General features: G+C 42.6%; 1 protein-coding gene across 10 annotated transcripts in view; it reads right to left on the minus strand.

Annotated features, from left to right (window-relative positions):
• Positions 1–26,074, minus strand: part of Eps8 (EGFR pathway substrate 8, signaling adaptor) — a 173,283-nt gene that overhangs the window by 45,353 nt on the left and 101,856 nt on the right. For 9 of the 10 annotated variants that reach the window (XR_015685598.1, NM_001376935.1, XM_087657762.1 and 6 more), the window contains 7 exon segments: positions 22,356–22,435; positions 20,671–20,747; positions 11,773–11,840; positions 10,629–10,790; positions 10,347–10,496; positions 1,688–1,770; positions 1,105–1,241 (listed from right to left, as the gene is read on the minus strand). Coding sequence is in view for 9 of the 10 variants with exons in the window: in NM_001376935.1 (NP_001363864.1) it covers positions 1,105–1,241; positions 1,688–1,770; positions 10,347–10,496; positions 10,629–10,790; positions 11,773–11,840; positions 20,671–20,747; positions 22,356–22,414 (736 nt within the window). In the remaining variant the exon portion in view is untranslated. 10 annotated transcript variants of the gene reach the window in all.

Consider the following 26,074-nt stretch of genomic DNA (forward strand, 5'->3'; position numbering starts at 1 on the left):
ATACCAGGTCTTGAGTTCTGTCTGAACAATTAGAAAGCTAGAAGTCTATGTCACTGTAATTGTAACGGATGGCAATGCCAGGAACATTTTACACAAAATCTAGTAAGAGCTCAGGAATACCTGAGTATAAATTCTTTTATTGTACAACTGTATTAATTTCATATGCATTCCTACAACTCTATTGAGGATCTCTTTAACTTAATATGTCTTCTCCTCATGTCAAGTCAGTGTTAATATGTCTTCTCCTCAAGTCAGGTCAGTGTTGACATCTCTCCAACACATACACAGAAGACAACAATAGCGGCGACTATCCAAACCCCCTCCACCAGAACGATACCAAGGAAACCTACCTTGGTGTCACGATAAGCACAGATCACTATAAATCCTAGTCTTTTAAAAACCATGGTATTTACAGAGATAACTGGTTGAGACTGATGTAATTCCCAAAGCAAAAGCCATCAATGCTCTTTGACAGTGAGTCTTACGTCCCTGGGCTGACTGTGATCATAGTATGAGTGGCTTCTGCAGTCACAGAAAGCTGCGTGTTGTTGTACCCACTTTACGGTTAAGGTCAAAGCATGGAAAAAGATGACCTTCCACGGTCACATGGATAAGCAGAGCCAGCTCTTATTTCAGGTATCAAGTTTTAGCCCATGGGATTGAGAGTAACCATCACTAAAGACATCATGAGCTTCAGTCATACAGCACAGAAAAACCCAGCTCAAGTGACTTCCCTACCTGTAGAATGTATAGTTCCAGACAGGTGCCATTCAGGGTGTTAGGGGAGAGAAATTGAAAACAGTCTTGCCAGCGGTGAATCTATGAGTCACAGTGACCAATGTGACACCTAGCGTATTAGTCACGTCGACGTCACGCAGGTAGCCAGTCAGAAATGACTTCCATCCTCATAGAGTATCTACTAAATGGCTGGCATGAATTCTCATGGACAACCACCTTAACAGCAGTCCAGACTTAACTTTATAACCTCTAAGATTTAGCTCTTTAACGTGAACTCTGACCTAGAAATGAGCATGAGGATCTGAAAGGGTGAAAGACAGCATAACCCGAAGTGGATCCTCAGAAGGGTGAGGTCTGGGTACTTACAGTCACCCTGGTCAGCTGCCCAGGCAGACCAGGCTGCTACTCGACTCCTAACGTCCACCTGTGTGACGGTCCCTGGTGGCACAGGGGCAGGAGCTCTGGGAGGAGGAGGGATGCCAGGATCTGCTTTGGCAATCATCCTAAAAGTGAAAAACAAATTGTCCAACTGGGCTGCTACCCTCTCCCCACTTCTCCTATCAATGGTTCTCCCCATTGGTGCCATTTGCCCTTCAGCCTTAGAAGTTAACTGTCAGGGAAATCAGGATTCCTAACCAACTCTACTGTGTCAGTAAGTTCCCGAGACACAGAAATACAGAAAAATTAAAATCCCTGGCAAACTACAGTGACTTTTTCTTTAGGTCACATGGTATTTGAAAAGCTTGTGGGCATATGGGGAGACCTTGGGTCATCTCTTAAAGCATCACACTTTTTTTTTTTTATAACACTCTGGGACATCTAGGTCTGAGAAGCTATGTAGAAGAAGAGTTAACACGTGGAGAACCAAGATGGGGCAGACACGGGCTGGCTAGACAGCAAGACCCTCTATGATCCAATCCCATCCACTAATGGCGTTCGGTGCTCTTACCTCAGGGCCTCCGGCCGCCTCTTCTGTTTCCCGCCTTTACTGTCGCTGATAGCACTTTCAATATCTTCGCTAATTAGGTTTGCCTGAAAGGAGAGATGAGTTATCGGGAAGGCCATCGGCTTGTCTGAGCTTTGATATAAAGATTAAGACAGGAAAAAATATATAGTTTATATCCGTTGTCAGCGTCAGTAAGTGTCTTGGTGTAATACAGGTAGCAAGACTTTGTTAACATCAACCTTAAAAAAAAATATGACTCTGCTTTTTAATGATGTATTTTCTAATGACGGAACTCAAACGTGGATTTTTAAGGTCAATCTACCTCCAGGTTCCACTTAAACATTCCTCCCAAGAGCCCACTAGAATAAGGCAAGTGCGGAAAGAACGCGGTCTCTGCTCTGTCAGAAAGGAGGGGTGTAAGAGAAGATGTGCAGGGCTGGTGGCTGCCTCCCCTTTTCCTCCCTCCACAGGGAAACCTATTAGCTCACCAGACTATCGCCAGGCCCTACAGAGACCGCCAGAGCTCAATGCAAACCTACCCACACAGTTAGTGCCTGCTGTGTCCCTGGAGGAATGGGGGTTGAAGGCCGGGATCCAGCCCTCAAATGGGAGACAGTGGAAGGAAGGAAGAGAAGACATTGGGCTGTGCTCTTATGGATGACACTGGGATTGCCAGATACTTCCCATCTCTCTCTTATCGCTTCCTGTTTCCCGTGAAGTGAACGGCAATTCTACCACACACTTCCTGCTACTATGGACTTTCCCAGCGCAGGCCCAAAGGCGATGTGCCAAATAGCCATGCACTGAAGCCTCCAGAGCCATTAGGAAGCAGAGCTTTTCTCTTTATAAGTTTCTCGGCTCCATGCCTTGCCACACTGATGGACAGCTCACACAGCTCTACATGCATAGGCTGACTCTCAAGTCTCCATCGGACCCATTTTGAAAACCACTTTATTTTTTTTCCATTTCAGGTAAGAGTTGATTATCTGCCACCACAAACTTTCCCAACATTGTCCCAGCAAGACCCACGATTAGATTTTCTTGGTGATTCAAGTGGCTTTTGCAGATAAGGTGTTAAATTTTTCTTCGTTATGAAATTTATTTATAGCCTGCAATTATCGCTGTAGATGAGGATGCTGCTCATGTATTTATCTTCTATTTTTGGGGCTCGTATGCTCTGTGTAATTATGTATATTTTTCTTAGATATATGAGTCATGTATTCTTTTACACTGGTGAGCATAAAAATTTAGAATTGGACCCGCGGATCCCGGCCCGCAGCAGCTCTCTGCTCCCAAACCCCGTGGGAGAGAGACCTCACCGCCTGATCAGGTGGGCACTCCTGAGGCTGCAGAGCGGAGGAGACCACCAACACTGCCCACCCCTGCCCACATCCCTGGCCCAAGAGGCAACTGTATAAGGCCTCTGGGTTCCCGTAGGGGAGGGCCCAGGAGCGGCAGGATCCCTGCGCCTGAGACACCGCCGGACCCTGAAGGAAACAGACCGGATAAACAGTTCTCTGCACCCAAATCCCGTGGGAGGGAGAGCTAAACCTTCAGAGAGGCGGACACGCCTGGGAAACCAGAAGAGACTGCACTCTGTGCACATCCAGACGCCAGAGGAAAACACCAAACGCCATCTGGAACCCTGGTGCACGGAGGCTCCCGGAAAGAGCGGCGCAGATCTTCCCGGTTGCTGCCGCTGCGGAGAGGACTTAGGCAGTACCCCACGAGCAAACTTGAGCCTTGGAACCACAGGTAGGACCAACTTTTCCCCTGCAAGAAACCTGCCTGGTGAACTCAAGACACAGGCCCACAGGAACAGCTGAAGACCTGTAGAGAGGAAAAACTACACGCCCGAAAGCAGAACACTCTGTCCCCATAACTGGCTGAAAGAAAACAGGAAAACAGGTCTACAGCACTCCTGACACACAGGCTTATAGGACAGTCTAGCCACGGTCAGAAATAGCAGAACAAAGTAACACTAGAGATAATCTGATGGCGAGAGGCAAGCGCAGGAACCCAAGCAACAGAAACCAAGACTACATGGCATCATCGGAGCCCAATTCTCCCACCAAAGCAAACACTGAATATCCAAACACACCAGAAAAGCAAGATCTAGTTTCAAAATCATATTTGATCATGATGCTGGAGGACTTCAAGAAAGACATAAAGAACTCCCTTAGAGAACAAGTAGAAGCCTACAGAGAGGAATCGCAAAAATCCCTGAAAGAATTCCAGGAAAACACAATCAAACAGTTGAAGGAATTAAAAATGGAAATAGAAGCAATCAAGAAAGAACACATGGAAACAACCCTGGACATAGAAAATCAAAAGAAAAGACAAGGAGCTGTAGATACAAGCTTCACCAACAGAATACAAGAGATGGAAGAGAGAATCTCGGGAGCAGAAGATTCCATAGAAATCATTGACTCAACTGTCAAAGATAATGTAAAGCAGAAAAAGCTACTGGTCCAAAACATACAGGAAATCCAGGACTCAATGAGAAGATCAAACCTAAGGATAATAGGTATAGAAGAGAGTGAAGACTCCCAGCTCAAAGGACCAGTAAATATCTTCAACAAAATCATAGAAGAAAACTTCCCTAACCTAAAAAAAGAGATACCCATAGGCATACAAGAAGCCTACAGAACTCCAAATAGATTGGACCAGAAAAGAAACACCTCCCGTCACATAATTGTCAAAACACCAAACGCACAAAATAAAGAAAGAATATTAAAAGCAGTAAGGGAAAAAGGTCAAGTAACATATAAAGGCAGACCTATCAGAATCACACCAGACTTTTCGCCAGAAACTATGAAGGCCAGAAGATCCTGGACAGATGTCATACAGACCCTAAGAGAACACAAATGCCAGCCCAGGTTACTGTATCCTGCAAAACTCTCAATTAACATAAATGGAGAAACCAAGATATTCCATGACAAAACCAAATTTACACAATATCTTTCTACAAATCCAGCACTACAAAGGATAATAAAGGGTAAAGCCCAACATAAGGAGGCAAGCTATACCCTAGAAGAAGCAAGAAACTAATCGTCTTGGCAACAAAACAAGGAGAATGAAAGCACACAAACATAACCTCACATCCAAATATGAATATAACAGGAAGCAATAATCACTATTCCTTAATATCTCTCAATATCAATGGCCTCAACTCCCCAATAAAAAGACATAGATTAACAAACTGGATACGCAATGAGGACCCTGCATTCTGCTGCCTACAGGAAACACACCTCAGAGACAAAGACAGACACTACCTCAGAGTGAAAGGCTGGAAAACAACTTTCCAAGCAAATGGTCAGAAGAAGCAAGCTGGAGTAGCCATTCTAATATCAAATAAAATCAATTTTCAATTAAAAGTCATCAAAAAAGATAAGGAAGGACACTTCATATTCATCAAAGGAAAAATCCACCAAGATGAACTCTCAATCCTCATCTTCGATTGGTTTATATACAAGTGTGCAATTTCTAGGCTTGAAAGTAAAATGATGCTATCTGGTGCTGGATAGAGGAGCCTTATTTTTTATTATGGCAGCTTGCTATTTTTGTAATATGGTGATTTGGTTGAACACATTAAAGTACAGTAGTAACTGATCTCCCCCTCTTCCTGGATGAGTGAGGAGATGATTAAATGTTGATGTCAGCATCCATGAGCATATTCAGATGAGCTTCTGCTTCTGTTGAAAAGGATGCTGTGTTTGATTGTGGTCCGAAGCTTTGAAGCACTACTTGGCATCTCCTTCCTTGGAGGTCTCACTGTTTAAACATAACAGATTTGATAGCTTGTTGGTAAGGTGAGGTCCAGCTTGTCTCCACTAGGTCATCTTCATGTGAATCCGGTGGTTATACGGTTTTGTTCTAGGGATATTTCATTTTTTTAATAACGGTTTTAGCTGACATTCATGGAGAGAATGAATCCTTAGAAGTGTGCCACTAGTGAAAGGAAATCCTGTCTAGAGTATGTTTCTTTACAAAGCTGTGTCACACCATCCTTTGGGCCCTCTGCTGGAAAAGTAGAATCAAGTCTCAAATAATGCCTTTTAAATTGTATCCTCTAGTATTATAGATGTAGGACAGTACTGTATCATACCTCTGTGGATGTAAAATAGCTTGTACCTGCTTTATGATACGTAGTAGTGACCGTGCTTTATCAGAGCTGTTTTTAATGATGTTGCTCAGAATGTTTTCTTTCCAGATGATGATTGAGAAGCTAATTTAAAAAAAAATGGTGCCAGGTACCACAAGAGTAACAGAACTGTGCTGTTTTCTCGGGTTTTGTTTTTTTACTTTTTTTTTTTTTTTTAATGGAGTGTGCTGGATGTCTCTACAGTTTTGTTCAGATGACTGCAGAACCTGGAAAAGCTGTTGCTGCTGTTGATGCATAACACACTGCTATTATTGGTCTTTTTATATAAATATAAATATATATATACAGATATATAATTTGAATTTTTTGAAACTTTACCTGTGCTGTCAACTTTTGAAAAAAGTATCCCCGTTTACTGTGTTGAGTTGGCACTGTACAGAAATTAACAGCCATATTGGTCTAGAAATGTTGAACTTAAGTTTTTTCCATTTGTACAGGGGTAACACACTGTATTAAATATGTAAGGTCTTATATACGTGGGTTTGATTACAAAAACTAATAAAGTATTCTCTAAATAAAAAAAAAATTTAGAATTGATGGGAGAGTTCAATATCGTGTATTTTGAGAGAAAGTGTTGTGTGTGTGTGTGAAAGTGTGTGTTTGTGTATGTGTTTGTGTGTGTTGGTGTATGTGTGTATGTGTGTGTGTATGTGTGTGTTTATGTGTATGTATGTGTATATGCATGATGTGCGTGCATGTGTGCATGTGTGCGCATGTGCGTGCATGTGTGTGTGTTTGTGTGTATGTGTGTATGTGTGTGTTTATGTGTATGTATATGTGTGTTTATGTGTATGTGTTTGTGTGTGCATGTGTGCATGTATGTGAGTGTGTGTATTTGTGTGTATGTGTTTGTGTGTGTGTATGTGTGTGTGTGTTTATGTGTATGTATGTGTGTGTTTATGTGTATGTATGTGTGTGCGTGCATGTGTGTGTGTATGTGTGTGTGTGAGTGTGTTTGTGTGTATGCGTTTGTGTGTGTGGGTGTATGTGTGTGTGTATTTGTGTGAGTGTGTGTTTATGTATGTGTGTGTTTATGTGTACGTATGTGTGTGTGTGTGTGCGCATGTATATGCGTGCATGTGTGTGTGTTTGTGTGTGCATGTGTGTGTCAGGGGCCTTAGTTGATTACTCCCATATAAGCTGGTCCAGCTTGTCCAGAGCTTGGAGAAATTCTCCTGTCTTTGCATCCATCTCCCTGGAGGTGTGTGAGGATTACAGATGCATAACCACCACAGCTGGCTTGACACAGGCTCTGGGGATTTCAACTTCAATTCTTAGACTTGTGCATCAAGCCTTTCACCCACTAAACCTTCTCCGCAGCCCTTGTTTATTCTCCATTCTGGTTAATTCTCTGAGGAACACTAGGTGGAATGGCCTGGCCTGGATCACTTTCACTGTGAGGTGACGCCACGATGGGTCCCGGTACAGAGTCACTTCCTTAGAACATTCTAGTCCAACATATCCCAAATGTTCACCTAAGGCCAGAGCCCTCTGTTATATGGAGGATTAAAACTGGAGGTGTCCAGAATGAAAAACTGTCACCATCCCAAAGGAGGCAAAGGGCACCATGTAGCACCCCGTAATAAAAAATTAAACTAAAAAGCGGTTATCGCAAGATGTTCTACACACAGGCAAGTTACGTCACAGTATCAAGCACTTGTTTCTTAAATTAGTAATTAAACTGCATGCCTCATGAAAGAAGTGTGGCCCAGTGAGTGAGCGGGTTTCCTTGGTTTTAGTGGTCAGAGCTATGGTGAGGGTAGTTACAGAGTATTGTCCAGGAAATCTGTTTGCAGCTGTCATTGTCTCAGTCCCCTAGAGAGAAGGAAAGCCTTTCATTCCACACTGCAGACACTGAAGTCTGGAACCTCTACTCGGGAAGACTGTAACTCACACTCACGTCGGACTCAGAAGCACGGGTACAAACAACAAAGTTTAAGTGTCTTTTGACTCAGTATTTTTTTTGTAAATCTCTGAATTGGGCCAATGAGATGATTCAGAGTTTAAGGACAACTTATTGCCATGCCTGATGGCCCAAACTGGATCCCTGGAATTCACACGGTAGAAAGGCGACAACCAATTTCTACAACTTGTCCTCTGACCTCCACATGCGATAGCCCTCCTCAATAAATAAATATCAAAACTCAAGATGTAAAATCCACTAATAAAATTTCACCCTTTTTTCAGGGCAAAATAACCACTTGAACACTTTTGCTTTAGTAGATCTAAATCCTCAAAATCATTAAAATAATTCATGGGGTTGGGGATTTAGCTCAGTGGTAGAGCACTTGCCTAGCAAGCACAAGGCCCTGTGTTTGGTCCACAACTCCAGAAAAAAAAAAAATTCATGAATTCCAAAAATCAGTGCAAAAGACTGATAGATTTCAAGCTACAAGTTACTTAAATAACACAGTTCTTTCAAGTAAGACTTTCTCATATGATCACCCATAGAATAAACTGAAATCAGAAACAAAATTGCAGCGTACACGGGTAAAGGCGATCTGCATGTGCTGTGGTTTAACGTCAAAGAAAGGCTACGAGATAAGTGGTTTTCTTGGGCTGCTCTAAAATTGCTTTACAAGATAAAAGTTACAAGTAAACCAGTGCTCTGGGAGGAGGCAGTGGTAACCTGACTGAGAATTGTCCACCTTGGGTTCCCATAGGGCGAGTTGCATGGATGACTAGAAGCACAGCCTTGAGGTAAATCGCTGGGGAAGAGCTTTTAGATGAAAAGCCTATGGCCACATTCAGTTGGCTCTCTCTGCTCCCTGCTCCTGCTACCACACCTGCTGTGTGTTGCCATGACTACCCACCAGGACAGACTCCTGTCCCCCTGGATCTATAAACTCAAAGAAACCCTTTCCTCTCCTAAGTTGATTTTGTCAGTGTTTTATAACAGGGACAGGAAAGAAACTAAGACAGGGGCCAGTCAACCGAAGGTAATTTCTCTTTTAGAGAAACAGACTGGGAAAATAACGATATCTAATGTTGAAGATAAATTCTGAGGTCCAATAAATTATAACCATTTAGAAACTACATGGACTTTGAAATATAATTGGGGGGTCTCAAGCATATTATTATTGCCAACTCTGCCTGGCTATTTCTCATTATGCTGAGCAACTTTCCAAGTCGCATAATTAAATGGCAAGTTTTATGTCAGAACCATGGGGCATTCTGAAGATCTTACTGAAATCATCGATACAAGGTTAACAAAGAAGAAAGTGGGATTATAGCAGACTTACTGTCTCTCTGTGCAGCATGATTTTTAGTATCCCTGCTGCGGAAGCAAGCGCAATGCATGATCTTTAATGATCTAGTTTTAATTATATGCACAGGGCCCTGATGAGAGTTTCACATATCAGATACACTTCGTAAACAATGATAAGCAACATGTATCTATGTCTGTTTGGTACTTTTGAACAGGCCCCTGACTTGCAGCAATCCTCCTGCCTCACCCTCCTGAGAGGCACAATTACTAATAGGAGCCATTACACCACACCTTGAGTTTAAAAAAAATTAATAAAATTTCCTCTTTCCTTTACCTGATTGGAAATTAGAATATTGCTTGAGAGGGTTGGGTGAAGGACAGGAACCTGAGATTTGCCTCGGCAGTTAGGAGCACTTGCTGTTCTTGCAAAGGATGGGAATTTGGCACCAAGCACCCTCATCAGGCAGCTCACATTTATAATCCCAGTTCCTGGGGCTCTGACACCCTCATCTGACCTCTCTGGGTACACACACACTTACATACCCACACACACACACAAATACACACATATACATACACACACACAAATACACACACACACTCACTCACACACAAATACACACACATACATATACCCACATACATATATACACATATACACACATACACACACAAACACACACACAAATACACACACATATAGACTCACATACACACATACACATACACACACAAACACACACACACATACACACATACACAAATACACACACACATACACTCACACATACACACATACACAAATACACACACACATATACTCACATACACACATATACACACATACACATATATACACATACACACAAACACACACACATACACAAATACACACACACATACATTCACATACACATACACATATACACACATACACACAAACACACACACAAACACACACACAAGCACGCATACACACTGATACACATAGACACACACACAAACACACACATACACACTCACATACACACACAGAGATACACACAGAGATACACATACATACACATACATACACGCAGATACACATACACACACAAGCACACACACATACATATACACACATACACAATACATATACACATATACACATATACACACATACATATACACATATACACACACAAGTACATACACACATACACACACATAAACACATACACACACACACACACACACGCACACGCACACACACGCACACTGGAATTAATGGGAGGCTAAGCCACTCTTACCTTAACCTCATCACACTGGAAAAGGTGAAGGTCTGGCTTGTTTTGCGTTGGCTCTTTGCATACCAAGGCGAGAATGGAATCATAGCTACATGTGTGTGCCACTGCTTGACAGTGCTGGATTGTGTTTAAAGGGAAATTCTCCAATTCGTTCTGTATAAAAGAAGGTAAATATTTGACAGTGTCAAAGCGTCACCCATGTCCCGGCAATCTACCATGACTGCACACATTAATGTCTGTGGTGCGTCCTTGAAGGATACAATGACGTAAGCTTCCCAGACTTGCCTTTGATTCCAAGTCAATGAGGCTCACAGCTCGGTCATCCACTTGGAGAATCATATCCTGGGTCCACACTTTACCCTTGGCATCAAGTAGCTTCAGCTTCCTTATTCCGTCATCGACGGTTATCATGGCATCTTTCCGGTCCAGCACAAAGGTGGTCAGGTGCTGAGATAGTCGGCGCAAGAGGGACAGAGAAGAGAAACTTTGAGTACACAAAATAAAACCCTCTCTACGGGTATTTTCTCAAAGGAGGATGAATTTGCATAATGAGTGGGTTAGCGGAGAACCAAAGGCTTAAGGCAGCACACTACAGCCTCAGTTAATCTACTGAGAGGGTGGGGTTGAGTGGGCATTTTCTTTGCACATGGAAAACAGTGCCTTGATTTGTAGGATCCCTAAACCTGTCTCATGCTGAGTCATGTGGGGCTACAACAGCATGGTATAAAGACAAGTTCTTAGCAGTAAAACATAAACAGCATTTCCTTAAATTAATGACCCCCCACCCGTTACTCAGATTAACTATTTCAGTGCTGCACAAAAGCAACATTCCCAGAAGCAGCTACGATCTGGACAGCTACCCAGAGCTGCAGCTATGGTTCTGGTCTCTAACAACCACCACGTTCGCCCTGTCCTGAAACCACCTTACTGAAACAAAGTGGTTTAGTTTTAATTAGGCAATGCTTGAGAGGAGCAATTGAAACAGCAAATTAAAGATGATGTCCCTGCTTACATATTTCCCACTAAAAACGGGGGTCGCTGTGATTCCGATTAAGAGCAAATATCTTCCAAACTAAAAGAGAAACCGGTGTTTGAGGAAAGCTAGTGATGACACCAGAGAAAACTAAATGTAAAATTGAGCTGCTTGGTGACCACATTTAATGTCAGTGTAAAGCAGAAGCCCTTCTCCTGTTATAACTGGGCTCACAACGGCCAGTGAGCACGTTATAATTTCAACTATTTATTCTGAAACAAAAACTCTCACAATAGCTTTGCCTGTAGCATCTCCAAAGAAAGAAAATATATTAAGGAAGTCCCGTACAACTTAAAACACACCCTATGTAAACGAAACAAAACACAGCTCTTAGTCCACTCCCCATTTTTATGTCCCTTAAGAGTCACAATAAGTATTGGCAAGAGCAAAGCTTACTTCCACTCGGTACTGGGACACGTCCGACACACTGCTGACGCTGTCTCGGGCATAGTTCTTCCTTTGTTCTGAAAGGTAAGTTTGGAGAAGCCATTGTTTAGTTCGTAGGCTTCAGTTTGTATGTTGGAGTCACATGGCGCCTCTGAAGCAAGTCTACCTCACATAAGAATGCGGTAGCTGCCAAGTCCCCACTGTGAAAACACTCATTACTCACAGGGGAGCCCAAGGTCACGAGAGAAACTAACAGTACGCAGGAACCTTTGGACCCAACTTAAATCCTCAGGGTTCCAAATGTCAGAATCATAAATTTTCTAGGTTTTACAGAGTTTTAAAATGTGTGTGTGTGTGTGTGTGTGTGTGTGTGTGTGTGTGTGTGTGTGTGTGGGTGCGCACAGGTATGTGTGTGAGAATCCACGCACATAAGTGCAGGAGCCTGGGGAGGAACTGGATCCTCTGAGCCTGGGGTACAGCAGTTGTGAGCTGTCCGATGTGGGTGCGGGGAACTGAACTCGGACTGTCCACAAGAACAATAACACACTGATCCACAAAGCCATCCCTCCAGCTCCTACATTGTAAATGTTCTAGGAGAAAAGAGGTCATCTACTGTATAGGTTCTATTAATTAGGAACCTACTGTTTATAAAATAAGATTTAAAAAAAAAAAAGCCTGTAAATTTCACCTGCTGCTGCACTTAGGTTAAAACACATGGGCAGATCCCGCCATAGGTCCTCTGTTGTGAGAAGGGGATGGCCTTGCTAAGACAGACACCAGAGGGACCATCTCCTTTCACAGCATCCAATGAGGGGGTGATGTTAGAGGAGATTCCACACTGATTCAAACACGAGGGTTGTCACACAGTGCAACCACTGTCACATGCCAAGAGAACACACAAACGAGAGACTCAGAATTTCTGAGACAAACTAGAAGGGAGAACAAGGCAGGGAAGGAGGCAGCGGCTGCATCAACCACTCAACGGGCAGAAGGAACCTTTCTTTTTAAGATGCTGCAAAAGCAAGAAGAAAAAATTCAAAAATTATCATTTTTTTATATTTGTTAATTTCCAATCAAAGAATTGATTTGGAAATTCAGGATTGCTTCATTTCTTCTAAGGCAGAATTCTCGGATGAAAAGGAGCCAGTGTGTGGTCAAGGGACTGCGTGATTCTAAATCTAGTTTTGAGTTTATCCCTAAGTGAGGTATTAGATATAGGTAAGATTATTAATGGTCTGGGTCTTGGAGAATTTTCTGTAAAATAGTGGGTTAAACGATTTAAATGTAAAGTACCCTAAAGCCTTAAAGCTTTGGCAAACCTAAACGTTTGTCTTAGGTTGTACATGTATGAGTGTGTATGTGTGAAATACGTCATATATACATACCCATATACAAATGGATAGATACATACACACACGTGTCTTATATGACAGGATACATACATTGACATGTAAAATATATGTATATCTACAGATAGACGATAGGTAAGCATTAGCTTTCCTATCAGACAGCATTTTCAAACTATAAACATGTCTGTTTCCACTGTTAGGTGCTCTTACACTCAAAGAGTCTGCAAAAATTGAAGGAAGACCGAACAGAAAAGTATAAATTACATATTCGGACCCCAAACATTTTAAAAACCTGATAAATGATTGATTTGTAAAAATATGGAAGCAGTGATCTTCCAGTTTATATTGACCCCGGAAATCTTCATGCTCCTCTTGGGAAGTCTCTTAATACCACTTACGTTGTTGTGGTCTACTCTGGTTTTCCTTTTGCAGCATTAAAATGGTTCAATAAAAGCACACACACCACACAGTTCAACCTTGGCTACCTTTCTTTTTTTGTTTGGATGACGATCTGAAGAAGTATGATCCGTCTGTTCCTACCAAAATAACGTGGTCAAAAGAAAGAGCTGGGTTCACCTACAATTTCCCCCAGCATTCCAAAGCACACACCTTCCCTCATAACTACACCTCACATGTGAAGCAAAGAGCTTCTCTATTGGCTGAGGATCAATGTGAGGTACTAATACGTGGACGGCTGCTCTTGGGGAAACCTTCTGATACACATGGGACACAGTGCATAACTCAGTGAAGACATCTGGCAAGAGCACTATTTCAAAATCATGGGTTCATCAGCTTCTCGCTCAACTCTCCAGCACAGCCTCAGAGCAGGAAAATGGCTATCTTCCTCTGATTTGACCTGTGGATAGCAGAGGAAATGGCTGCAGTTGCCATGGTAGTCGATGACTAGGTGATATGGTGGCTCCAGGATGTTTGAATGCTTGGCTGGGTCTTCCAGATAAAATGGTTGACAAACACAGGTGAAAGGCCAAAATACTGTATGAGGTTTGAGAGAAGAGGAGGAGGAGGAGGAGGAGGAGGAGGAGGAGGAGGAGGAGGAGGAGGAGGAGGAGGAGGAGGAGGAGGAGGAGGAGGAGAGGTAGTAGTAGTTGTTGTCATTGTTGTTGTTGAGCTATCGTCCCTAATATTCTGACTTGGTTTCTTTACCATGCTTCACAGTGAATAAAATGTATATCACAGAAAAGTACCTTTGAAGGACCCTAAAATATATTCATGTCATAAAAATGATTTAGAAAGAAAATAATTCTGGTGATATAAAGTCAAGAGATAAAGTTCACTATTAGCATTTTCATGGGCAATTTTGAAAGGCGAACTTGAAAGTCAGTTGTGGAGTCTCTTTTGAGGAGAATTCTATGTACGTCTAGGTTCAGTGGTAAGCAGCACTCTGGACCCTAAGCTGGAGACCTTACAAAGCCTTGGAACAGCATGAGCGGAGAAGCTACCTATGACAATGGGCTTTAAAAGCCACATTGTGGGCCTCACCCTAAGAATTTCTCTGTTCTAGACTAGGGTTTCTCAGAACACTAGGATAAAGCTCCCAGATACTCTGGGACGTAGAGCCTGAGACATAAGCTTCTACTTCAGAACCCATGAAAATGCCACCTCATCTACAGTGTGCTCCTTGAGAGTCCATGCTGCCATTCATGTTCGGATGCAAGGAGCAGACAAATGTTACATTAACAAATTAGCCCAGGTGTGGAGTTTTGCATTTCTCAACTCCCTGTACAAAAACCAGTGTTTCTCCATCGCTCACCTGCCTCTCTTTCCCTTTCTGCTTTCTTCCCCTCCCTGATGCCTCACTTTCTTCCTCTATCTCAAAATAAAATTATACCTAGGAACAACTTTATTTTCTTTGAATAACACTAGTTGTGTTTCCCTAAATTATTTTTCAATTAGACTTAGTTACATAGGCCAGAACACATGAACATATTCAGACAGATTAGATTCAACAATCAATGAGAAAATTTTTTTGCAGGTCACTTTAGCACTAAACTAATATGCTCTTACACAAACCAATAGCCAACCTTGAGGTCAGAAACCAGTTTCATTTAACCGTTTAGTTTGTACAAGTTGCACCTCTTCAGATAAGCTGGCGTTGGTCCTCACACTTGTTTTTATCTATCTGGCTCTGGATGGCAGCATTTTAAAGGGTTAAAATTCAGACACTCAGCTGAGACCAAAAACTTCCACATTTTCTTTCTCTAAAAGTAAGGCAATGCCTGGACCATTAAACACAACAATGAGCAGCTGTAAAGAAATTCTTTATCCAAATAAAGCAAAAGGCTACAATTCACATTGCCTTATTCTTAGCAACAGCAACAAAATTTCAATCAGTAACAACTCTGCAAAACTTCCGGAAGTCCCTGAAACTAACCAGATTTGCTAGGCCCCTCCCTGTGAAAGTAAACAATAAAGGCTCAGAGTCACTCCCAGGGGAGCAAAGCTGAGCTGCAAAGGTGCCTCTGGGACCAGAACAACTGACTGGAAGAGGCAGAAACCAGCTGAACCACCAGGAAGAGGTTTAGATCAACTGAGAAAGTACGCTCTCAACTTGTTGAGTCACCTGCCGGCTGTGTAATATGTTCCAGGATCCCACCTTGGTAAGCTGTGAAATATGCCAGTGTGGGCTTTAGCGATACAGCTGTCTTTGAGTCGTTTCTGCTTCTGTAAATGACCCCCTTACCAGTATTCCTGTAAGTGACCTCAATAAAACTCTTGGTTCCCCAAGCTGGACTTTGAAGGGATCTGCAGTGGTCTGCCATAGGCTCCCTATCTGGTGTGAATAGACTTGTGTGCTACATCTCTCTAGGAGTTCCACATGTGCCTCATGCCTCTAGAGGAGGATCTCTTGGAACTGGGATGGTTGGGAGTCACAATGTGAGTCCTGGGATTGAACCCAGGTCCTCCGTAAGAGCAGCAAGTGCTCTTGATCCCTGAGCCACCTTTCCAGTCCCAAGGCATCTACTTTGTTCATATTACTGAAACTTCTGAGTCACTTGTTTTGTCACAGCCTAACCCAAGACACAGTCACCTTTCTTTGTTGAATGAAAGACATCAAAGGCCACGTGCTATTTTGAAACAGTGTCCACTTCATTGTTTATTAAACTTTAAAAATTCTCCTGTGTGCCCATAAGGGGGGGAGCGGTGACATTAGTAACAGTCAGAGGTCACCTGTAGAAGCCCATTTTCTCCAGTCACTATGTGGATCCCCAGGGTCAAAAATACTACCGTGGACTTTTCAGAGCACAGTTCAAGGCTCAGGTCCTCTGTGAAATCCCTGCTGACCACACCCCAGCTAACTACACCCCTCTGAGCAAAACTGCTATCCCACCATATCTACTTCCTGGCATCCAAGCAGACTTGAAAATATTCCCATGAATATTTTATTTGACTTTAATATTTGATTACTATATTTATACTGGCTTATATGTTAACATCTATATTTAGTAAAAAATTTAATTAATATTTTGTTAGCCTTTCTTACCGCACTTTTCTTTCTATATATGGATATGTAGTTTTCCTAGCAACATTTGATACGAGGCTAACTTAAGTACAATGTATATTTTGGGTATCTGTGTTGAGACTCATGTCACTGTAGCTCTGTGGCATTTATCTCTGGTTCCTTTATCCTATCCCACTGGGTCACGTCTGGTTTTGTCACTATGGCTCTACAGTACAATTTGAGTCCAAGAATTACATCATCTCCAGCTGGATTCTTTCCCTCAGGACTGCTTTGTCTACTTGGAGCCTTTGGTGCTCTCATATGAATCTTAGGATCATCTCTTCCATGTTCTTGAAGAATGACATCAGAGTCTTGACGGGGACTTTGGTGAATTCAAAGATGTGCCCAGCTATGTTCCCAACAGTAATTCTGCCAATCCATGAACACAGAATGGCTTCATGTCTTCTAATGTCTTCTTCGATGTCTTTCTTCGGTGCTTCAAGGTTTTCGATGTAGAAGTCTTTCACTTGCCTGCGTTAGTGACCTTGGCTATTTATTTTTATTTCTGAGGACATTGTGAGCGGGACTGCTTCCCCCTATTTATTCCTCAGCATATCCATTACGGATGAATAGAACAGTTACTGATTTTGTATTCTACTGCTCTAAGAGTTTACCCTTAGCGGCATCAGGGCCATCTTCCTCTTGCATATGTTCCTTCATTCATCCTTTCTCTTGCCTCACCTTGAATGATGCTGGTGGATTTTATTAACGGCTTATTCAGGACCTATCAACATAATTATGTATCTCCCCCAATTCTATGTAGGTGCTGTTTTATGATTATTGGTTTACATATGCTGAAACGTCTTTGCATTTCAGAAATGAAACCAACATAGCTTATGATATTTATACTGTTGATGAATGCTATTTCACAAATGTTTTATTGAGTAATTTTGGGTCTATGTTCATCAAGGAAATTTTTTTTATAGTTCCACTTTGGTTATGTCCTCCAATTTTATTATCAGAATAACACTGACTCCATAAAAAGAGCTTGACAGTGTTCTTTTTCCTTCCACTTAGGGGGCCACATGGGAAGTCTTTGAAGAGCTAATAGAATTCAGGAGTGAGTCCATGCATTCCTGAGCTCTTCTCTTCTTGAAGAAAATGGCTTCCAACTTAATGTGTGTTCTCTCTCTTTGTCTCCACATAAACGTGTGTGTATGACTCGGGGACGGTGTTTAAGTGGTCTAGTTGTTCATATCCCCCTTGGTTCAACTTGGTCTATATGTTAAGAAATAGTTCCTGCTAGTCTATCTCACCAAAATTCACACTGGAAAAAAAAAATCTGACATTTATCTTTGAACTGAGTCAAGAAATTCACAGAAATAGAGATGATGATGACGACCGTGGTGGTGGTGGTGATGGTGGTGGTGGTGGTGGTGATCCAGCATATCAATGGATTTAATAAGTATCAGTCTAGAAATGACAGGTTGTAGGGATCATTTAATTCTTACAAAAAAACATTTCATCCTTCAAGCCAGTTTCCACACTACAAGACTCTTAAAATCAGGGATCAGACATTACTGGTCCTATTTTGGACACATATTTATCACAAAATAAGTAGGTGCTGAATGCACCCTCTATATACAAGCCACAAGTGACTCAGATGTGGTAAGAAGGTTCCAATGTGGTTTTTACCCAGAGACACTGGTACTCTCAAAAACCAGAGGAACCTCTCTTTCCAATGAGTAGGCTCACAGCAGCCCAATGTGTTGAGAAGAAGGATGGGCTAGTGCTCAGCCTTAAACAAGACATTTACACCACATCCTCTAAGGCTCAGGGAACATCATGGGAAAGGAAAGAATCTAGGATGTGGATGGCAGAGAAAAGCTCTGTGAAATGCCATCTCCTGTGAAAGACAGAGCCATTGCAATCACCGACTCACAGCAAACGCTAATGCCTGCACTGAGTCTGCATAAGAACAAGACTGTCGACAGTCCAGTATGGGTGGAGGAGGGGCTCTGTGGAACTCAGCCCTCACTAATGAACTGTTAGCTCCCAACAAATATGGAGAGAGATGGAGTCATTGCCTTCTACTACAGATCCAACTGGTGACCGCAGCAGACTCCAGTGGATAGTTCCAATTCAATGGTCACATGAATGGCTCTGGTTAAACAAAACAAAACAAAACAACACAACCAAAGAGACAGGCCTTGGAAAAGGTCATCTAGGGAGTATGGGGGATGTTGCTAGGTCTGGGAGGGAGATAAACGGGGTGGAACAACCAGAATACATTATATACATGTACTCAACTGTCAAAAAACCAACTTAATAATAAAAACGTCTCAATATAATACACAGAAAATTAAAAACACCATTACTGACATTATAACCATTGAAAAACACATTTTTATATGGAATTAAATCCATTTTATAAATGTATGATTTGAGTTGTAAAGTCAACTCATTAATATAGGTCAAAGTAAATCACAAAACTTTAGGACTGGTAAGTCTTACCACCAAACTCATAAATCTAGTAATATATAATAATTTCCAAATCTAGAAAATGCTGCTCTTGCTCTCTTGCGCCTCTTTTGCTCTTACCTTCCTGCCCCCACTCTCTCCCCATTACCCCCTTCCACTTGCTCATGGCTGGCCTTTACTCTTTCTCTTTCTCTTTTCTTCTTCTTCTTCTTCTTCTTCTTCTTCTTCTTCTTCTTCTTCTTCTTCTTCTTCTTCTTCTTCTTCTTCTTCTTCTTCTTCTTCTTCTCTCCCCCTCTCTCTCCCTCTCTCTCTCCCTTCTCTGTCTCTCTCTTTCTCTCTCCCTCTCTCTTTCTCTGTCTCTCCCTCCTTCCCTCTCTCTTTCTCTTTCTCTTTTTCTCTCTCTCCCTCTCTCTCTCTCCCTCTCTCTCCCTTTCTTAATCTTCCTCTCTGCCCCTACTACCTCCTTAACTCCCCTTCCCATGCCATGAATAAACTATTCCACACTAAAAAAAAAAATGCTATTTTTCCTATAATGCATAGCAGTAATGTTAATAAGCATAATAGGAAATATTTACAGTGTTGCCTGCTCCTATACGACTTTGGAAACAGTTTACTCTAATTTATTTAGTTCTCATAAAAGTGTTTCCAAATAGCAACCTGGTACTGATGAGCAAAATGAGGTACAAGCAGCTTCAGTCACTCTGTGGTAGGATTATACTTGACCACAGGAGTTCTAGCCACTGTCTTCGCTGTTAATTATGTTTCTGTCTTGATTATTTATTGTTCCACAATAACGAAAGACCGTACCAGCCCTCTATAAACAATAACCTTCCCAAGCCTGTGTGCATGCCTCCAGAGTCTTCATTTTCATTTTTAGTAGCTTGTAGCCTACTTGAGCTATAAAAAAATAATAGTAAGCAGGGCTGACAATGCCGTTCCATTGGCCAAGTGCTTGTCTCTCATGCACAAAGCTCTGGCTTCAGCCTGGAGCACAGAATAAACAGGACATGGTAGCTATGACCACAAAGGTTAGGACTCAAGAGGTGGAGGCAGGAGGATTAGTAGTTCAAGGTTATTCTTTGCTACATAGTGATGACAAAGCCACCTGGAATACATGAGATTCTATCTCAAGGACAAAAACTATGCATACATAAGACAAATTACAGAGGCTATTGGAAGTCTCAGAAGGAATTAGAGAGAACGCCTGATAAGTTTGTAATACAGAAAGAAATTCTATCAAGATTGAAGTCATCACATTGAAATAGCATCAATAGCTGTATGGAAAAGGTGCATCCTGTGAGCCCACAGTCACCAGCCGGGCTGGCCACAAAGAGCAGCACACACACCGCAGACGGCACAGGGGGAATCCCACTTGAGGCCTCAGCACCCAGCACTCAACTTCTTAAAGCATTCAGCCCATTTCAGCCACAGCTCCAGGACATATGAAGGAGCGAGAGCTCACAGCTCTGGTTTTGTAAAGATCCTAAAGCTGCCATTGCCTAGCTAGCTCTGTCATTTCAAACATGATAGCCGCTTATACACCTGAATGGTGACCTTGACAAAGCAAATCTCCGTGGAGTTAGACACAGACAGCACCCATCACGTAGCCGTACATACCATAAAGGGCCTTTGCACTTGTCCTGGAGCAGTGTTCTCTGTCCATCTGGGAGTAGGGTGGGGAAGATCCGTAACCACTACAATAACAATAAACGAACAAAAAAAAAAGGTTCATGGTCATGAGTTAAAGTCCACAGTAGGCAACAAAATTCAGACCCAAGAGCTGGAAATGTCGATTTACCATAAGCACCAACTGTTTTCTTAAAAACATACTGAGTTTATACTAACGGAAGTATCCAACAGGAGCAAGCTTCTGCCCAGGTGAGTCATGAACTAACAGAAATATCAATCAGCCACCGAGGACCACGGTGCCAAGCTCAGGCAATCTCCAATGCCAAGTCAGGACTGCGGCAGAGAGCTTACCAATGCTCGCCACCACCCAATGAGAATACAAACCCTTGCTCACATTCTGTGTGACGCTGTTGAATCTCCTCGGTGATGGCAGCCATAGTAGAAAAAATACTATTCTCACCAGTACTGTACAGTTAACCTAAATAAAACATCATTGGCAAATCTGATCCGCCTTTATCGTATAACTAGCCTCTTGCTGATGTTATGTGATATAAATTCTGGTTTATTTCAGCTTAATCGGTAAATATTCATTAAGCTTCAAAATGTAGAAGAACAGAGGGGAGAGAAGGAGGGGGTAGGAACTGTCAAGAAGACCAGCAATCAAAAGAATCCAAACAGACAAATATCTGAGTAAAACTAATAAATACGCCATCTAATATCAAGGGATGATTGATTCTTTTTAAAATCAAGATATACAAGAGTGTTCTACCACAATGACAATCAAGGAGAATCCAAAAGAGTAAGAAGACAGTGGTCAGGCTTAGAACAAGGAGACGCGGAAATAACTCCAGAATGGGTAGGGAATGATGGAGCAGTCGCTGGATGTGTCATGGCCAGGGCAGAGGAATAGCCAGAGAAGTGATGACGACAGAAACCTCTCACACATCCTATTTAGTAATGAAATGCATTTCCCTACATACACTAAGTATTATTGGTCCTAACAAATGTTGAGTGGAGTACAGGCCACAATGGCGGATAGGAGAAAGCCATATTCTCACCACAGAAGATAACAGCCACTCAACTCAGGCCTATGGTTTCAACTGATACCAGGAGGCTTGAGCACCTTGTTTGCATTCTGTGCTATTGCATACAATGGCAAATGCCTATAGTGTATACTAAATGGCGATGACCATCCCTCAAGCTCTATACAAGAATAACTACAGAGTGTTCCAGAGGCATCAAAGCTCTGAAGTACGATTCATATTTGATGACCAAAGATAGAAAGACATAAAAAGCCAAGTCGGTAATACCTTCCAGCTCCATGACAGTTCCCTTAGGGCTAGTGCTTTCTGGACTTTTGAAGATAATAAGTGTTGATAATAACATGGGTTAGTAATAAAAAGGAGACTACTTTGGAATGAATTAGGAATGGGTCGAATAAAGAAATGTAAGTAGTATTTTCATTAAAAATGTGTTCAGAACTAACTAGGCTTGGACACGTGGTGGAAACATTATCCCTTGGGAGGGAAGGGTTGTTAAGATTAAGGCTAGACCAGACTACACAGAAAGTCCCAGGCTAGTCTGTGTTTTGGTAATAAGAACACCTCACTTAAACAAGCAAACGCTATTACATTAAACTTTGTCCCAAATTACACATGCACTTCCCGACTTACTTCATTTGAGAAGGGTAGATTCCATAACCACTGGAATGGTTGGACATATGACCATTCATGCCGGCTCTCACGCCTCTGCTCTAAAAATAGAAAGGCACACAGGTCAGAGGTAATAAAGGAGTCAGGACATCTGGGTTTGACTGCCAGAGTTATCCTAGGAAGGCAAACATAAAGACCCCGCCTTCAAGTCTTAGGCTCACAGGAATACATGGGCACATCAACAAAGACCCGGATGGCTTTTAAAACTAGTGTACAAACTGTAAGCTAACTTAGCGAGTTGAAGAAAAGCCTACGACCGATTCCTAAACCATCTACATGAAGTACGTAATTCTATATTCTGCTTTATTACCCATTGACTCTGTAAGGTGTTAGCCTGTTACCTCATAAAAGTAACGTAGACTCGATTTAATAAAAAACAAATGTATAGAATGCAGAAAAGCACCCAGAGGAAAACCAGACTCTTTAAAGACAACCACGAAGAGCTCGTGCCTAGACTGTGTGAGGCCATGGGTTCAATCCCTAGCACGGAAATAATGTGACCAATCCAAAGTCTTATCACTCGCCGCCCTGGCTCTGTGGTTTACCAAGCATCTAGCTCTCTCTCCTTATTTCTCTCCCTTGCTTCATTTGTTTCTTTAACACATTTGGTTCATATTTTAAGACAGTATTTACTTACACATTCCTTTTATTTTTCAAGAGAAAGTAACTGTCAAAATCAATACCTAGCATTAAACTTCAGAGACGATTTTAAATGCATTTTTAAAGTGGAACAGATTTCTCTCAATTGAGTGGGAAAGAAGGCTTAACAAAGGTAGGGAAAAAAACAAAAAACACTGTTGTACACGCCCGAGGACCAGAGTTCTATCCCGGAAACCGGTGGTGGAAGGAGAGAGCGGACTCCCGAAAGATGACCTCTGATCTCCAAGTAAAGCTGTTACACGCGTGCTTGTTACACACACACCTGCCACGTGTACACGGTTGTGAGAAGGATAAGAATGTCAGCAGAGTTGCCCACTCCCTCTTCTCTAGAAAGATGATGCATTGCTGTTCTAACCTGTATCTACTCGGTCCTGGATCCACAGTCTGCCCTGGCTTCTCTGTCATCAACCCACCCTGAACTCCCTTTTGTTTTTCTGGCTTTGTTTTCTCTGTCCTTTCAACTAATTGCTATTTCCAGTCAACCTTGAGGGAGGACACACACACCCTAGCTTTTCTGTAAGACCAGCGTCCAGCTGGGAGATGCGGACAGTTAGAGAACACTGAGTGGTGGCAGGTACTAGGACAGTTACGAGAACTTCTGTGGTGAACAAATGAGATGTGGCCTCAGTTACAAATCCGGGGATAAAAACAGACCCTTACTGAATAAATACAGAACTATAAAGCACAGCTGCACCTGTGAAGGTACGCTTAGGGTGAGCATGGGAACCTATAAGAGGGGAATGATTCAGATCAAAAGGACATTAAAGAAACCGTATCCAAGACTCAGTCATTTCTAGCTAATTCTTCCTCATTCTTTCATCTCAGTTCAATCAGTCAGCATGTCCTTGTGGAGCTCTTATTGACCCTCTTGAATAAATAAAAGCACATTATCAGATACTCCCACAGTACAAACAAACCTCCCACGTCCCATCAACAGCTGGATCTATTCGTTAGTTAGTTACTTCCTGACTTCACTGACTCTTGGTTCTCAAGGGGCCTGGACTTTTGTGTGAGACCACTGTTTTTCAACCACTCAGAGGACACTTGGCATTCAGTAGGTGTTCATCAAACAGTTGTCCAAGGCAAGAAAGAAGTCAGAGAAGCCTTCTGGTCTTAAAGGGACATCATTAATTTCTACAGACTGACCTAAGTAATTAAGTCCCCGTTCAATGGCCTCCACTCAAAGATCAGTAGAATTTTGTAGAAGGAAAAGCCACACACACACACTTTTAGGAAGGACTGGCACTTGACTTTGCTCCTAAACAGAGGTTAGAATTTATAGGCTCCCCCAAACACCAAAGTGAATCCTAGTTACCAGACTGTTTTTCAACTAGCCTAGAGGAACTGAGAAAGTTAGAGAAGGCACACCAAACAGTTACACAGATTCACAAGCCGAGTCCCTTTGAGGAAGTGAGCTCCACAGGGGACTGCGTGATTACATTTTCCTACATGCAGCAAACCACAGTGGCCCTCCCTTCTGGGAGGGGTGTCCTTAACCAAGGATGCTGGGGGACAGCCTTGAGCACCAGGGGCCGACACAGGGCACCACAGTGAACCTAGATAAACAGGAAGGAGCGGTTACTGTCCACCAGCTGCTGCTCTCCCCTCACAGTGACACCACTGGAATTTACTGCCCTGCCCCACACACCTGCCCAGCTGCTCCTGCAGTGTTGCAGGGGCTGCTTCTGTCTGAAGCCTATAAAAGCATCACACTCGGGTCACTTCTGACTCCACTCTTGTGGCAACCTTGGGTGTCTTAAAAGTTGATTTTAAAAACCTTAAACGTTTTTCACTTGCTCTTCAGCTCATCAGTTAATTTGGTTCCAAGCCCCAGACAACAGAGTAGTTCACCCAAGAACTAAAGAGCTGGGGGATTCCCCTACAGAAGGCACCATGTGCTGCAGAGGGAGCTAAAGTCAGACAGTTCTAGCCCAGCAAGCATGGAGACCCGAGTGAAGCCATGTGAGACAGCAGGACAAAAGGTGCATGTCTACAATCCCAGCACTGAGAAGGACAAAGAACCAGAACCCTGTGGCATGCTTAGTGCCGGGTAAAAGGTTAAATGGCTCTCAGAAAGGCAAGGTACACAATATTTGAGGAATGGCATTTGAGGCTGACCTGTGCCTTCCATCTACACAAAAGCAAACACCCTCTGGTTCACATAAACATACTTGCACACGTGGACACACACAAACATCCGTGCCTATACTAGGTGAGTCGGCTTCTAAAACTGTACCCTTGTGTCTGTTTCCGTTTCTATTGTCTTCAGTTTTTGACCCATACAACCTTGGCACAGGAGTAATCCAACCAAGGAAGTGTTTACTGATTTTCAAGGTGGGAATATCCCCTCCCAAGCTCTCGGTGATTCCCAGTTTACGAACTCCCCAGTATCTCCCAGTTTGCTCTCAGAAGACTCCAGAGTACCAGCCAGCACATTGGTTGGTGCCTTCCAGAATGGTAATAGCAAATCAGAGCGAGAGGGAGTGGGCTGCTGGTGAGGTATTAGCCACACAAGACTTCCCACTGTGTGGCTCCAGCAAGTGGCAAGTCAATTAAGCCTGTCATAAACAGAGGGGAGTCTTCTTTTCCCAGCTCATGGGGCTGCTGTAAACATCAAGTGAGGTAGACAAAAGTTTCTTCAAAAGTTTTCTTTAGAAAAGAGAGAAAGAGAGAGGGGGGAAGAGAAGAAGTGCTCTTTCACAGCAGGCTGGTTCATTCAGAATATAAATTAAACCTCCGGGGCCTTGTGCTGATTTTGATCTGGTTTGCATTTCAAAACCACAGCAGCTGGTTTTTAATGAAAAGTGGTAACTCCCCCCTCCCCCCACCCCCTCTCCTGGGTTTGGTTCTTCCTAGGAGCCTAATAAATGTGTGGTTTGTGTTCTGTTTTAAAAGGGTGATCTGTCCGATTCAGAGGACATCGTGGTTGGAGAAGGGGATAGGAAAATGTCAACTTGCTAAACTGAATTTCGAATATAGAAAGTCGCCCCACTGGACCGCTGTAGGCTCGCTTGTCACTG

Source organism: Rattus norvegicus, chromosome 4 (assembly GCF_021556685.1).
Source record: "Rattus norvegicus strain SHRSP/BbbUtx chromosome 4, alternate assembly SHRSP_T2T, whole genome shotgun sequence".
Taxonomy (NCBI): domain Eukaryota; kingdom Metazoa; phylum Chordata; class Mammalia; order Rodentia; family Muridae; genus Rattus; species Rattus norvegicus.